This window comes from Bos indicus, chromosome 4 (genome assembly GCF_029378745.1).
Source record: "Bos indicus isolate NIAB-ARS_2022 breed Sahiwal x Tharparkar chromosome 4, NIAB-ARS_B.indTharparkar_mat_pri_1.0, whole genome shotgun sequence".
NCBI classification, from domain to species: Eukaryota; Metazoa; Chordata; class Mammalia; order Artiodactyla; family Bovidae; genus Bos; species Bos indicus.
In genome coordinates, this window is record NC_091763.1 from 77,533,974 (window position 1) to 77,549,470 (window position 15,497).

Genomic DNA, 15,497 nt, shown 5'->3' on the forward strand with positions numbered 1-15,497 from the left:
GAAGTCCCTGGTATGTTTTTGAGAAGCCTTTCTTCTGTAAATTGCCTACTGGTGTTCTTGCTCATTGTATTTTCCTTATTTATCTATGAACAATTTCTTAATTACAGGAATTAAATTCAAAATGTGTCACAGTATTCCCTCCCCGTTTGCCTTTTAATTTTTAAATAATTTAAAATATGTAAAGCTTATCATATTTTCCCTTTAGTGTCTCCAGGTTTATTGTGATACTTAGGGCTGAAAAAACATTCATCGACTCCCCAGCACATTTTTTGTGTTGCTTCTTTCTTAGATTTGAACGTTTGATCCATCTGGATTTTATTTTGGTGTTAAGCGTGAGCCAACTTCTACTTTTCCAAATGGCCGGCCAGTCGTCCTAACGTCGTTTGATTGAAAAAAGACTGAAAAACCTTTTCCGGGGTTTGAAGAGACCACTCCACCAGCACGCTTCAAGCTAGCGCGTTTGCCGGGGCCCGCGCGGTCCAAGGACCCCTCGCCGCCAGGTTTCCGCGGCCCATCTGCCCGGCCAGATCCAGTCGGAGGAGGCGAAGGGAAGGTGGTGGAGTGGATATTCCGCTGCTGAGAACTATTCCACTCCTACCAGCCGCCGACCGGCCACTAACCCCCTTTTCCCACCCTTGCGCTCAGGACAAACCCCAGACACCACTACCGCGACTTCACCTCCACCCTCCGAGGACAAAGCCCCCTGACCCACGTCGAGGAAGTCTCTCTTACCTCCCATCTCCTCCCTCTCAGCTCCCCGCCCCCCCCAACCCTAGTCCCTCCTCCCGGGTGGTCCCAGGAACGGGAGGGGACTTTCTACTAGGGTAATTTAAATAAAAGGTGTGTGCTCTGGTTCTATTTGCATAGAGGCGGGGCCTCTAAAGCCGACCTCCACCTCGCTCCGAACGACCCAGGCGGAGAGAACCACCCGGAGACTTAACTTGCAGGGGGCGGGGCCTGCCTCTTTAAGTGGAGCCGGGTGCCACTTCCCGTTCCAGTCGGCTTCCGCCCGTTGTGGCTTCCGGCTTCTGTCTACCTTCCGCCCGCTTTTCTTCTGGCTTCTGTCCAGGCTTTCGCTGCTTTCGCTGGGCGCCGCGGGTGGCCGGGGCCCTAATGCTACCGAAACGACGGCGAGCGCGGGTCGCGTCCCCCAGCGCCGCCCCCTCCTCCTCGGCGCGCTTCCCGGGGGTCACTATCTACCTGGCCGAACCACACATGGGCCGCAGTCGTCAGGCTTTTCTCACACGCCTGGCTGTCTCCAAGGGTTTCCGCGTCCTGAATGCCTACAGGTGCGCGGTTGTGGCGAAGCTGCCGCTAGGCGGGGTCACCTACCCGGGGCCGCCTTTCCAGGGCTTTCTTTACGAGGGGCGCGGGGCGGGTGCCGGCCGAAGGCCTCGCCTCACCGAGGAATGTGGCACGCCCATATCTGTATCACCGCGCCGTCGCGCCGGGCCGGTCGGGGGGCGCTGCTGCGTGGCATGATGGCCTGAGCACAAAATGACCCCGCTAGGAATTTTGCAGCTGACCAGCCACTTGTATGGGAGAAGGCAATGGCACCCCACTCCAGTACTCTTGCCTGGAAAATCCTATGGACGGAGGAGCCTGGTGGGCTGCAGTCCATGGGGTCGCTAAGAGTCGGATACGACTGAGCGACTTCACTTTCACTTTTCACTTTCATACATTGGAGAAGGAAATGGCAACCCACTCCAGTGTTCTTGCCTGGAGAATCCCAGGGACGGGGGAGCCTGGTGGGCTGCCGTCTGTGGGGTCGCACAGAGTCGGACACGACTGAAGTGACTTAGCAGCAGCCACTTGTATACACGGTGTTACCTTACAGCTGAGGATGTTGAGATCTGAAAAGACTCCCACGCAGCTGACCCTGGGGCGGAGGGGCACCTGAGGTTTTTGTATTCAGAGTTAACCCTGGCACTTCATGGTCATATGGCTTTCGTTAATTTCATTTTTTGTAAAAGGGTGTTAGCAGTTATGGCCAGGAGTGTTTCTGTAAGACAAGGAGAGAACATGCCGGAGGCTTTGTAAAAGTCATGCGGGTGTATGTTGGGTTTGTAACGTTTCGTTAGGTGAATTCATGTTGCCCTGTTAGCTAAACAGATCTCTTTCCTCAGAGCTGAGAGTGATTTAAGTGAGACTTCCAAGAGTAGAATTAAACCAAACAAAATGGTCACAGAAGCAATGCTAAGAGTAAGGGAGGAGGGTCTCCATCATTTTTGAAGTTGAGAGAGCAAAGTGAACCAGGGGCCAGTCCTCCTGAAGCTTAGTTAACCATACCCAGGGTTGTTGCAGACCCACTCAGGATGATGACAGCAGCCTAGAGGGTACTGGGCACTATTTAAGCCCTTTTGCTTCTTATTAGCTCATTTAATCTTTACAGCAAGCCTACAAAGTAGATATATTAATATCTCTGCTTTGCAGAGTTGGAAGTCAAAAGTACAGAGATAAATGATGTGCCCAAGGGCACAGAGCAGGTGTGGGGGCAGAGCGGAAGTTCAAAGCCAAGCAGTCTGTCTCCAGCACTTGGAAGTAAGACCCACCCACCCCCACCCGCCCTGCTTCCTGGACCCCAGGCCCCTGGCTTCTCCTTTCTCTGGGTTTGGGGGAGAAGAAGACAGACAAATTAACACCAAAAAAGGGTTGGGCTTGTGATCCTATCTAGAGCAGAGAACCACAGCTCAGCAGATGCTGGAGTGATGGAGATGTTTGGCTGCCAGGAGGAGGGGCTGAAAATCTGGAGTGAACAGATGCTCACCAGGCAGAGGGGATAGTATTGGCGAAGGCTTGGAGATGTAGAATGGAGCAGGAAGAATGGCAGGCCTGGGACAGGGCTCCAGACCTCACAATCTCTTCCCTCCACCCAGCCCAGAGGTGACACACGTGGTGATGGAGGGGACCTCAGCAGAGGAGGCTGTCTGCTGGCAGGAGCGCAAGATGTCGGTTCTTCCCCCAGGTTGTACCCGCCCAGCTGTTTTAGACATAAGTTGGTTCACAGAGAGCATGGCAGCTGGGCAGCCTGTGCCTGTGGAATGCCGGCACCGCCTGGAGGTGAGCCGGGTGGAGGCTTAGGGTAGAGCCACTGAGGAAGCCCCAGTGCTGGCCAGACCTCAGCTGGGCCAGGTGACATGGCAGCAGTGCCTCAGTGTCCTTCCCATGAGTTGGGCAGTGAGGGCCCCATCCAGATCGCCATGGGGAAGGTTCCAGTGCTTCCTGGGTGAGCACAGTGGAGGGATTCAGGTGTGGGCTCAGAACAGGGCTGCCTGCATTCAAATCCTGGCTCTGCCCATGAGCCACAAGGTCTCAGAGTCCCCGTCTGTGACGTGAGGGTGATAGGCACGTCAGGCCCGCTTAATTGAGAGGAAGTGACAGAACACGTGCCCTGTGAGAGGTGGCATTGTACCGCTACTGCTGCTCTGGCCTCTGCCTTGTGCCTCGAGCAGTTCTGCCCTCTCTGAGTTGGCTCCTGTCCTGAGAGTCCTAGGTGACCCCCCTACCAGGAGAGGTGGGGCTCTGGAGGGCTGCCTGGTCCTCTGCCAACCCTGCAGCCTCAAAGCAGCCTGTGCATTGCCCATCCATAGGTGGCTGTGCCCAAAAAGAAGATGCCAAGCCCAGCATGGATGCTGCCCTATGCCTGCCAGCGTCCCACACCCCTCGTGCACCATAATGCCAGTCTCTCGGTGAGCTGTGGCTCCCCTGCCTCCCTGGGATGGAGCCAGGCCCTCCCATGTCCCAGCCTTGGAGGGGGGGTTAGGGTAAGGCACTCCGCCATCCCTGCCTCTCACCAAGGACCCTTCCCTTCAGGAGGCTCTGGAGACGCTGGCAGAGGCCGCTGGCTTCGATGGCAGTGAAGGCCGCCAGATCGCCTTCTACAGAGCGGCCTCGGTGCTCAAGGCCCTCCCCAGCCCGGTCACAGCCCTGAGCCAGCTGCAGGGCCTGCCCCACTTCGGAGAACACTCCTGCAGGGTTGTCCAGGTTTGTGCTCACTGCATGTAGAAGGGCAGAGCTGTGAATGTGAATGGGGGGTGGTGAGGAGGCCTGGGAGCCTGGTGAGGGCAGGTGACTGGGTGGCTCAGAGCCCAGCCGTGGCCACTGATGGTGCCCAGGCAGCAGCAGACCACCTTATTCACCCACATTCCTCATGTGTAAATTGGGTCTGCACCACCTGCCTGAGGCTGATTGAAAGGTCTCAGCCAAGGGAGCTGCCAGGAGTCTGGCAGGCTGGTAGCTGGCATCGTGGGCATTGGCCCAGACTGTGAGGAATGGTGGGAGAGGACCCCTGAGCATGAGCACTTCTTTTTAAAATGTGAAGTTGTCCTTTTGTACGTTACCACTGAGCAAATTTATCATGACAGAAAAAATACTTTTGAATTCACTTCTGTGTGTTGTTTTTAATAAAATTTATTTTATTTTTTGGCTGCATGGCATGTGAGATCTTAGTTCCCTGACTGAACTCACATCCCCTGCTTTTAAAAGAAGTCTTACTGAATTCCATCTATGTTTTAAAAAAGCAGTTGTTGACATACCCCGAGGCTTGTTGTTTATCTGAGAGGTGGCCCTTGTTCCTCGCCCAAGGGGCTTGGAGGATCCCTGGGTACATTCTTCATTACAAGTTCCCTGGGATCCTGGCCCCACAAAGACCCCAATTCTGGGTGTTGGGAGTTCTGCTGAGGCCTTGGGCCCCCCAGCCCTCTTCTTTACAGTGAGGCTATGTCTCCTCCCACAGGAACTGCTAGAACACGGAGTGTGTGATGAGGTGGAGAGAGTCCGGCTCTCGGAGAGGTACCAGACCATGAAGGTACACAGGGCAGCCCTGAGCAGGGGCCCTCAGCTCCATGGTGTTACCCCAGAGCCACAGCAAGGTTACCACCATGTCAGGCAGCAAGAGAGGGTGGCAGGGCCCACCCTGGGCTCAGAGACGGTCTTACTGAGGACACCTGATATGCATGAGGCAGCCAAACAGATGGGCAAGAAAGTTGTTTTGAGCACAGGGAATTTTCTAGATCACTCAGCAGCATCTGTTCTTATTTTTACTATCGATGGCATATTCTCCAGGATATTACATGCCCTGGCATCTTAAACAGAGCAACCTGAACAAAACAGAACCTTTCCCTGGGTGCCACAGGGAGGATTAACTCTGAGGGGCTGCTCATCCTTGTACTGTCTCTCTCTTTTGTGATCTCACATGCTCATTTGTTGGTGTCGTCTTGCCTGTGTCCACGGCTCACCTTCTCGCTGTTCCCACCCACTTCTGGTCCATGGATGCTCAGTCATGCTTCTCAGACACCCCAGTTTTGTGACGAAGTTGTCAGCCCAGCCACTGGTCATGGAATTGGGGCTTCCCTAGCAGGGTGTGTCAGGTGCCGTGGAAGGTCACCCAGGATGTGAGCATCAGCGAGGTGGGGAGCTTCAGAGAGGTAGAGGAGCCATGGATGAAACATGGAGGGGCTCAGGGGTGTGGGAGCAACACAGGAGTTGATGGGTAGACAGGTGCCAAGAGGGGGCAGAGCCATCTGTCTCTTCCTGGGTACCCCTGAGTCCCAGAATCCGTCCAGGCTGGGAGAGAAGTACACGAACAATGAGAGGTTTATTGTTACAAACATGACTAGGTTATTCTCAGCATCTTTCCTCTCAGGAGTCTGTTGGTGAAAGTGATCCAGTTCATGCTGTTGGTTCAGGGGATCAACACAGCCCAGACTGCAGGAAGTAGGACTCAGGGACATGAGCGCCACCCAGCTGTTCTTCCTCCTCTGCATGCCAGCAGCGTCCCCACGAAGGTGCCCCTGGCGTGTACTGTAGCCTGTACCACTGCAAGGTTGCCCTTTTGTTTCAGCTCCAAAAATTCCTGAGGAGGATAAGTAGCTGGCCTAGGGCAGTTGCCCACCCCTGATGAACGAGCTATCGTCAGGGAAGAAACAGGGAGTTTCTAGGGTCCACCCTGTGTGTGGAAGACCCGTGCAAGGGCAGGCGGCCACCCTATGAGAGGTCGGCTCCGGCAGCATAGTTTCCACTGGCCTGGACACCTCTGCTGACCCATGGCCAGCCAGTGGCACTTGCTGTGTTTGTTCCTGGAACAGAGCCATAGCCAGCCCCCAGCTATTCCTTCCAGATCCTGAACCCTTAGCTGTTAACTGCCCGTTTTTGCTGTTTTAAGAGGCAGAGCCACAGTAGTAAGTCCCAGCTACTGTTGGGTGGGAGCAGTATGGTTTTCCCAGTGAGTGGACAGACTGTTAGGATGACTCCTTTGGTGATGTTGAAATCATGGGCTAGAACTGTACAAGTTCTGAGGAGAGATCCTTTTCAAGGAGGGGCCTGATCCTTCTCTGCCATCCCCCGTGATGTTTGTGTCAGGGCCAGGCTCAGGGTTTGAGTCCTGCCTGTGCACCCACTGTGTGGCCTGAGCAGATTATTTAAACATGAAAAATGTGAGTAGGGATGCCACCTGCCAGACCACATGATGACTTAATGAGATCATTTGTGCAGTGCCACGGGGGTGCTGTCCTAGGACATGCCTTGCATATGCCAGAGTCGCCATCCTCGTCTTGCTGTAAGAGCTTTGCTCCCGACCACACTGTACTCGTCCTTTAAACAGCTCTTCACTCAGATCTTTGGGGTCGGGGTAAGGACTGCTGACCAGTGGTACCGAAAAGGGCTCCGGACGCTGGCCGACCTCCGAGAGGAGTCCCAGAGACTAACCCAGCAGCAGAAAGCAGGTGAGCTTTCTGAGAGAGGGCAGAGCTCTGGGCTTCCGCAATGCACCAGGGCCTGAAAGCCTCCCACACCACAGAACCCTTACTTCTGATGCATGGCGTGTGCTCATGGCTGCCTGTGTGGCAGGGAGCAAGGTGAGTGTGAAAATAGGCATCTGTATTTGGTGGCTTCCTGAACCAGTGGAGTCAGGACCCATTGCAAGCCATTTTCAGTGAATGATAATGGTCACAGTAGCTGCCTCCTGGTTAGACTTGGACCTGAACCAGGCATGGACGCTTTACTCCTGATTTCATGGAAGGGAAAGCAGGTCAGAGAAGCCCAGGCCCTGGACACACTTACAGTGTGGTGCTTGGTGCCCTGGCCTGCTGGCTGATGCTCAGTGGGGAGAGGTTCAGTGAGGAGCCTGCTAGTGGGAGGTAGCACTATGCAATGGAAAGAACATGAACTTGAGAGCTGACTAGGCCTGGATTTGAGTTCCATCTCTGCCACTTACTAGGTAGGAGGCCGTGGCCCTGAGTTTTGACTTCTCTGAGCCTCGGTTACATTCTCTCTAAAGCATGGGATTCTGTGAGCTCTTCAGCGTGGGACCAACATGTAGCAGGTGTTGAGTGGATTCTCCATCTCTCCACATGGCATGGGTTGGGGGCTCTTCTGAAGGAGCCCCACAGCCCAGTACTCGTTGCCTCTTTGAATGTCTTCCCAGGGGCTGGGGGAGGGGAGGCCACCTGGGGGTCCTGGGAGAGCTGTCTATGTTTGGTCAGCAGGAAGTGAGACCAGAGAGCCGAGTGTCCAGGGGAGCGTTATGCCGTGACTTCCGTAGTGATATCTGTTGGTTCCACTTGTTCACCTCTCCCCAAGGAATGGCCAGCAGTGCTTACTGAGCTCGCACTGTGCCAATGGCCGTAACTCCCACACTTAGTCCCCTCCTAACAGTGTGTGGAAGGAACAGTGATTTCTCTGACAGGTGAGGAGATGGATTTGGGTTCAAGTGAGGTGTTCTTAAGTGGCAGAGTCATCCTCTTCACATCTAATACCTCCTAGTCCCATTTTATGGATAGGAGAACAGAGATGTTGAAAAGGGTAGTCTGTATCTTGACTGTGTCAATGTCAGAATTCTGGTGTGGTGTACAATAGTTCTGCAAGATGTTACTGAGGGCACAGAGGACCTCTGTTATTTCCTTCAACTATGTGGATCTACAGGTATTTCAAAATAAAAGTTTAATATTTAAGAGAGAGGAGGGGTGGTGGTAGATAGCTGGAGAGGGCTGGGTTGGGCCAGTGAGGAGAGCTGTACTGTCCACAGGACTGCAGCACCACCAGGACCTGAGTGCCCCGATCCTGCGGTCAGATGTTGAGGCCCTGCAGCAAGAGGTGGAGGCAGCCGTGAGGCAGGCCCTTCCTGGGGCTACTGTTACGCTGGCCGGAGGCTTCCGGAGGTAAGGGGACTCGACATGCCGTCCGGCCAGGCCCTCCTCCAGGAAGGCATCTGAGGTGGGACCACTGAGCTGGGCCTTCCCTCACTGAGGGGTTTTGGGAGAACATGGAATCTGTGAGTCAGACTGGCCCCCTCAGGGGGAAATTGCAGGGCCACGACGTGGACTTCCTCATCACCCACCCCCAGGAGGGCCAGGAGGCAGGGCTGCTGCCCAGAGTGATGTGCTACCTGAAGAAGCAGGTGAGGGGCTTCCCACTTCCCCTGCTGAGAGTCCTGCTGGGATTCCAGCTCCTGGTTTCTCAGTCCCCTATGGCAGTGCCTGGACATGTCTGTTCTCCTCCAGGGCCTTGTCCTGTACCACCAGCACCAGCACAGCCAGCAGGGAGACCTGACCCAGCAGAGCCACACCATGGATGCCTTTGAGAGGAGTTTCTGCATTTTCCGCCTGCCGCAACCCCCAGGGGCTGCTGTAGGTGGCGCCCAGAAGCCCTGCTATGCCTGGAAGGCTGTGCGGGTGGACCTGGTGGTTGCCCCTATCAGCCAGTTCCCCTTTGCCCTGCTTGGCTGGACTGGCTCCAAGGTAGGGAGTGTGCTGCTGGGGCTGGCCCTGGGATCTGGGACTGGTGGCCCTGCTGAGACGTGGTCACTTTTTCCTCAGCATTTTGAGCGGGAGCTACGCCGCTTCAGCAGGAAGGAGAGGGGCCTCTGTCTGAACAGCCATGGTCTATTTGATCCTGAGCAGGTGTGTTGCTGTGATGGGAGGCCTGGGGGATAGGAAACGGCTTTCTCTTTGGCCCACAGTCTGAATCAGCCCCAGGTCCCTCAACCCTGAAACCCACAGGGCCCTCAAGAGGCATCTACCATAGGGCTGGGCTCTGCCAGCATTTCTAGCCTCCTCCCCATACCTTTCTCGGGGAATCTGCTGAAGTGGAGGGAACAGCCCCCAGGCCCTAAAGCCTGCATTTTGTTGCAGAAGACGGTTTTCCACGTGGCCTCTGAGGAAGACATCTTCAGACTCCTGGACCTTGAGTACCTTCCCCCAGAGCTGAGAAATGCCTGATCCTATCAACCCCACCTCTACTCTGGAAATGGAGGGGGTCATTTGAGCCAGACTCTATTGGCGTTTTTGGCCCCTGACTACTTCCAGGCAGAAGATGTGCTGCTGCCCCAAGTCCTTACCCCTTCCATGTGGGAGCCCTATCTGTGAACCACCTCTCCCCGACCTATACCCAGTTCAAGATGTAATGAAATTAGCATGTGGAACAAATGAAGGTGTATTTTCTGAATGTGCTGCTGGTGTGGGTGACTGAGGAGCACGGTGCCTGGTTCTGCCCAGAGGTCAGCTTTGGGGTGTCATTGAGGGTGGGGGATGTTGACCTAGCAAATAGACTTCCAGTTACTTCTCCAACAAAAATGGGTTTATTCAGAATCAGCACAGAATCAGTCTGTAACCATGGCAAGCTGTGTGCAAGTCCCCAGCAAAAATGGAGAGGAAAACTTTTATAGAGGGGAAAAAGGAATTTGGGAGGCCTATAGTAAACATGAGTCCATGGCTTTTCATTGGCTGAGTCCTTGTCAGGAAAGAAGTGGAGGTCTTTCTTTCTGTTGGGCTCTTGCTATCATTATAGGGCATGAGTGCTCGCCCTTCTGGTCTTCCAACTCTTGAGGTTTCTGTTTATTTTTTTAACATTTCCCCCTTTCAATCAAGATCTTTTTCTGAAAGCATCACTAATCTGAGTCAGGTTTTCTAGTTTCAGGGTCTTATTGACCTTCTATGAAAGGAAAGGCTTTTCCTGGGTGTAGTGTCCCACATCAGGGAGAAAATACACAGATTGGAGATCTGTTGAGGTCATATTTAAGAAACGAGGGGTAGGAGGGAGAACTCTTAGGCACTTTTTATCAAAAGTCCATATGTTACCAAGATTATGTCATCAAAGGTTTGGTGACAAATTTCCAACAGGCCTGGTCTAGATATCTTTGGAAAGCTGTCTCAGCAGCTGTCATCTGCTTCAATTCAGGGAAATCTGCTTTCAGGTCACCAGATGTTTTGAAGGTCTAGACAGGGTTTGGTGCTTTCCTTAGGTGTATCATATGAAAATAAGAGTTGTATTCCTTGGAGTTTTGCAGCACGGGGGTTAGTGGTACTGATAGCAGCATCCTTCTCGTGGTGTCTTTTCCAACAGATGAAAGTTCCAGGTTGCAAGATACGATGATCAAGGTCTTACTCTCCCAAGAGTGCACTGTGAAAAAGATTGTTTTACCAAAACGTGATTTTTTTTTTTTTTTTCCGTAAAATATTTATTTATTTGGTTGCTTCAGGTCTTAGTTGTGGCATGCAGGATCTTTTGTTGGGGCATGTGGGCTTCTCTCCAGTTGTGGCACTCAGGCTATAGAATGCGCAGGCTCAGTAGTTGTAGTGCACGGGCTTAGTTGACCCATGGTATGTGGGATCTTAGTTCCCCAACTAGGGGACTGTGTCCCCTGCATTGGAAAGCAGATTCTTAACTACTGGATGACCAGGGAAGTCCTAAAACATGGTTATTTTTAAAAGAAACAATTAGGCCTTTGTAGTATTGGAGTACCTCTCCTTTTTTTAGTTGGGGGGTCAAAAGAGGCAAGAGTCCAGTGCACAGCACATCCTGTGATTTTCTCAAAGGATATGAGAGCTCTAAATGAGGTGGGTCTACGATTTAGAAAGACCAACAGCAATGCTTTTGAAAAAGGTATTTGGAGGGTCTCTATGAGTTTTGCCAATTGAATCTTAATAATGCTGTTAGGTTATACCTGAATGGTCTAGTAGTTTTCCCTACTTTCTTCAATTTAAGTCTGAATTTGGCAATAAGGAGTTCATAATCTGAGCCACAGTCAGCTCCCATTCTTACTTTTGATGACTGTATAGAGCTTCTCCATCTTTGGCTGCAAATAATACAATCAGTCTGATTTTGGTATTGACCATCTGGTGATGTCCATGTGTAGAGTCTTCTCTTGTGTTGTCAGAAGAGAGTGTTTGCAATCCAGTCTCTCTCTCTTAGCCTTTGCCCTGTTTCATTCTGTACTCCAAGGCCAAATTTGCCTGTTACTCCAAGTGTTTCTTGACTTCCTACTTTTGCATTCTAATCCCCTAGAATGGAAAGGACATCTTTTTTGGGCATTAGTTCTAGAAGTTCTTGTAGGTCTTCATAGAACCGTTCAACTTCAGCTTCTTCAGCATTACTGGTCGGGGCATAGACTTGGATTATTCTGATATTGAAGGTTTGCCTTGGAAATGAACAGAGATTATTCTGTTGCTTTTGAGATTGCATCTAAGTACTGCATTTTGGACTCTTTTGTTGACTATGATGGCTACTCCATTTCTTCTAAGGGATTCTTGCCCACAGTAGTAGATATTAATGGTCATCTGAGTTAAATTCACCCATTCTAGTCCATTTTAGTTTGCTGATTCCTAAAATGTCAATGTTCACTCTTGCCATCTCCTATTTGACCACTTCCAATTTGCCTTGATTCATGGACCTAACATTCCAGGTTCCTATGCAATGTTGCTCTTTACAGCATCAGACTTTACTTCCATCATCAGTCACATGCACAACTGGGTGTTGTTTTTGCTTTGGCTCTGCCTCTTCATTCTTTCTGGAGTTATTTAGCCACTGATCTCCAGGGGCATATTGGGCACCTACCGACCTGGAGAGTTCATCTTTCAGTGTCCTATCTTTTTGCCTTTTCATACTGTTCATAGGGTTCTCAAGGCAAGAATACTGAAGTGGTTTGCCATTCCCTTCTCCAGTGGACCACATTTTGTCAGAACTCTCCATCATGACCCGTCTGTCTTGGGTGGCCCTACACGGCATGGCTCATAGTTTCATTGAGTTAGACAAGGCTGTGGTCCGTGTGATTAGATTAGTTGGTTTTCTGTGATTGTAGTTTTCAGTCTGTCTGCCCTCTGATGGAGAAAGATAAGAAGCTTATGGAAGCTTCCTGATGGGAGAGACTGACTGAGGGGGAAGCTGAATCTTGTTCTGATGGGCAGAACCATGCTCAGTAAATCTTTAATCCAATTTTCTGTTGATGGGCAGGGCTGTGTTCCCTCCCTGTTATTTGACCTGAGGCCAAAATATGGTGGAGGTAATAAAGATAATGGTGACCTCCTTCAAAAGGTCCCACGCACACACTGCTACACTCAGTGCCCCCAACCCTGAACAGGCCACTGCCGACCCACACCTCTGCCAGAGACTCCCGGACACTCACAGGAAAGTCTGGGGCAGTCTTTTGTGGGGTCACTGCTCCTTTCTCCTGGGTCCTGATGCATACAAAGTTCTGTTTGTGCCCTCCAAGAGTCTGTCTCCCCAGTCCTGTGTAAGTTCTGGCGGCTCTATCGTGGGGTTAATGGCGACCTCCTCCAAGTGGGCTTATACCATAGCTAGGTATGCTACACCCAGAGCCCCTGCCCCTGTGGCAGGCCACCAATGACCCGTACCTCCTCAGGAGACACTCAAAACAGTTCTGTCTCAGTCTCTGTGGGGTCTCTGGGTCCTGGTGTGCACAAGGTATGTTTGAGCCCTCGGAGAGTCTCTGGTGGGTATGGGGTTTGGTTCTAAACGTGATTTTGCCCCTCTTGCCATCTTGTTGGGGCTTCTCCTTTGCCCTTCTCCTTTGTTCCAGTGCCATGCAGCCGCCGTTCCAGCGCCTACCATCTTGCTGAGGCTTCTCTGCTCTTGGACGTGAGGTATCTCCTCACAGTTGCTCTAGCTCCATCCCCAAGAAAAAGAAATGCAGAAAGGCTAAATGGTTGTCTGAGGAAACTTTACAAATAGCTGTGAAGAGAAGAGAACGGCAAAGGAGAAAAGGAAAGGTAGACCATTTGAATGCAGAGTTCCAAAGAATAGCAAGGAGAAATAAGAAAGCCTTCCTCTGTGATCAATGCAAAGAAATAGAGGAAAACAACAGAATGGGAAAGACCAGAGATCTCTTCAAGGAATGGGGCACAATAAAGGACAGAAATGGTATGGACCTAACAGAAGCAGAAGATTTTAAGACGAGGTGGCAAGAATACACAGAAAAACTATACAAAAAAGATTTTCACGACCCAGATAATCACAATGGTGTGATCACTCACTTAGAGCCAGACATCCTGGAGTGTGAGGTCAAGTGGGCCTTAGGAAGCATCATGACGAACAAAGCTAGTGGAGGTGATGGAATTCCAGTTGAGCTACTTCAAATCCTAAAAGATGATGCTGTGAAAGTGCTGCACTCAATATGCCAGCAAATTTGGAAAATGCAGCAGTGGCCACAGGACTAGAAAAGGTCAGTTTTCATTCCAACCCCAAAGAAAGGCAATGCCAAAAAATGCTCGAACTACAGCATAATTGCACTCATATCACACGCTAGCAAACTAGTGCTCAAAATTCTCCAAGCCAGGCTTCAACAGTATATGAACTATGAACTTCCAGATGTTCAAGCTGGATTTAGAAAAGGCAGAGGAACCAGAGATCAAATTGCCAACATCTGCTGGGTCATCGAAAAAGCGAGAAAGTTCCAGAAAAACATCTGCTTTATTGACTATGCCAAAGCCTTTGACTGTGTGGATCACCACAAACTGTGGAAAATTCTGAAAGAGATGTGAATACCAGACCACCTGACCTGCCTCTTGAGAAACCTATATGTAGGTCAGGAAGCCACAGTTAGAACTGGACATGGAACAACAGACTGGTTCCAAATAGGAAAAGGAGTACGTCAAGGCTGTATATTGTCACCCTGCTTATTTAACTTATATGCAGAGTACTTCATGAGAAACACTGGGCTGGATGAAGCACAAGCTGGAATCAAGACTGCCAGGAGAAATATCAATAACCTCAGATATGCAGATGACACCACCCTTATGGCAGAAAGTGAAGAAGAACTAAAGAGCCTCTTGATGAAAGTGAAAGAGGAGAGTGAAAGGTAGGCTTAAAGTCAACATTCGGAAAACTAAGATCATGGCATCTGGTCCCATCACTTCATGGCAAATAGATGGGGAAACAGTGGAAACAGTGGCTGACTTTATTTTGGGGGACTCCAAAATCACTGCAGATGGTGATTGCAGCCATGAAATTAAAAGATGCTTGCTCCTTGGAAGGAAAGTTATAGCCAACCTAGACAGCATATTAAAAAGCAGAGACATTACTTTGCCAACGAAGGTCCGTCTAGTCAAGGCTATGGTTTTTCCACTAGTCATGTATGGATTTGAGAGTTGGACTATAAAGAAAGCTGAGTGCCAAAGAATTGATGCTTTTGAACTGTGGTGTTGGAGAACCAACCAGTCCATCCTAAAGGAGATCAGTCCTGGGTGTTCATTGGAAGGACTGATGGTGAAGCTGAAACTCCAATATTTTGGCCACCTGATGCAAAGAGCTGACTCAGTGGAAAAGACCCTGATGGTAGGAAAGATTGAGGGCAGGAGGAGAAGGGACGACAGAGGATGAGATGGTTGGATGGCATCACCGACTCAGTGGACGTGAGTTTGGGTAAACTCCGGGAATTGGTGATGGACAGGGAAGCCTGGCATGCTGCAGTTCATGGGGTCACAAAGAGTCAGATACTACTGAGCGACTGAACTGAACTGAATGCTGTTTGTGTGTTTGACCAAACCAGAGAATTGAGGGCGGTAAGTTCAATAAAAGTGTTGTAAAACTGGCCAAACCGTGCAGACTGGTTGAAGCACCTGGATAGTGAAATGGATTCCTCGATCATTATGAAATTTACGAGAAGTTCCCCAGGTAGGGATAAATCTTTTCCAAAAGTACTTTAGTCATAGAAGAGGGTAGTAACCTATCTATAAGGGAAGCTTCAGCCCAGTGTGCCAATGTACAGACCATGACTAACACATACCTAGATCTGAAGGAAGTTGCATGAAATCCATCTGCCAGAACTCAAATGATCCATCAGCAATCTAAAATTTCCAGGAGCAGTACCAACAGGCTTCCCTGGTGTACTTTAGACAAAGGGGACAGTGAGGTAGGTACTTTCTGGGGCTTTGTTAATGTTTCCCCAACAATATTGACTCATGAAGCCTATCATTTTGTCAGTGTGAAAGAAAGTAAAAGTCACTCAGTTGTGTCCGACTCTTTGCGACCCGATGGACTATACAGTCCATGGAATTCTCCAGGCCAGAATACTGGAGTGGGTAGCCTTTCCCTTCTCCATGGAATCATCCCAACCCAGGGATTGAACCTAGGTCTCCTACATTGCAGGTAGATTCTTTACCAGTGGTTTAATGCATGTACAGTGGTGAGCAGTGGGAATTTCAGTCTCTTGTAGGACTGGGTAATTATTTGGTCTGAACCAGAGCTTTCTCTTTTTATCAAACCAA

General features: G+C 50.6%; 1 protein-coding gene across 5 annotated transcripts; it reads left to right on the forward strand.

Moving 5' to 3' along the window:
* The first annotated feature begins 883 nt into the window (after window positions 1-883).
* POLM (DNA polymerase mu) lies at window positions 884-9,441 on the forward strand. 5 transcript variants are annotated; one of them, XM_019958959.2, is made up of 11 exons: window positions 884-1,289; window positions 2,877-3,060; window positions 3,591-3,689; window positions 3,814-3,984; window positions 4,736-4,807; window positions 6,602-6,722; window positions 8,024-8,156; window positions 8,293-8,395; window positions 8,499-8,735; window positions 8,814-8,897; window positions 9,132-9,441. In XM_019958959.2, exons 1-11 carry the CDS (start codon window positions 1,114-1,116, stop codon window positions 9,213-9,215), a joined length of 1,464 nt encoding a protein of 487 aa, XP_019814518.1. In that variant the 5' UTR covers window positions 884-1,113; the 3' UTR covers window positions 9,216-9,441. The 5 variants fall into 5 exon arrangements, with proteins under 5 accessions (XP_019814518.1, XP_070644120.1, XP_019814517.1 ...); XM_019958958.2 differs by having other exon boundaries at window positions 901-1,289; window positions 9,129-9,441; XM_019958960.2 differs by having other exon boundaries at window positions 1,150-1,289; window positions 2,882-3,060; window positions 9,129-9,441.
* The last annotated feature ends 6,056 nt before the right edge of the window (window positions 9,442-15,497 follow it).

What these genes read in the sequence shown, in the direction of transcription:
- POLM (XM_019958958.2), top strand. Translation starts at nt 1,114, where the DNA reads ATGCTACCGAAACGACGGCGAGCGCGGGTCGCGTCCCCCAGCGCCGCC. An exon ending in AACCCAGCAGCAGAAAGCAG is followed by an intron (nt 6,723 to 8,023) that starts GTGAGCTTTCTG and finishes TACTGTCCACAG; the next exon opens with GACTGCAGCACCACCAGGAC. An exon ending in TGTGCTACCTGAAGAAGCAG is followed by an intron (nt 8,396 to 8,498) that starts GTGAGGGGCTTC and finishes GTTCTCCTCCAG; the next exon opens with GGCCTTGTCCTGTACCACCA.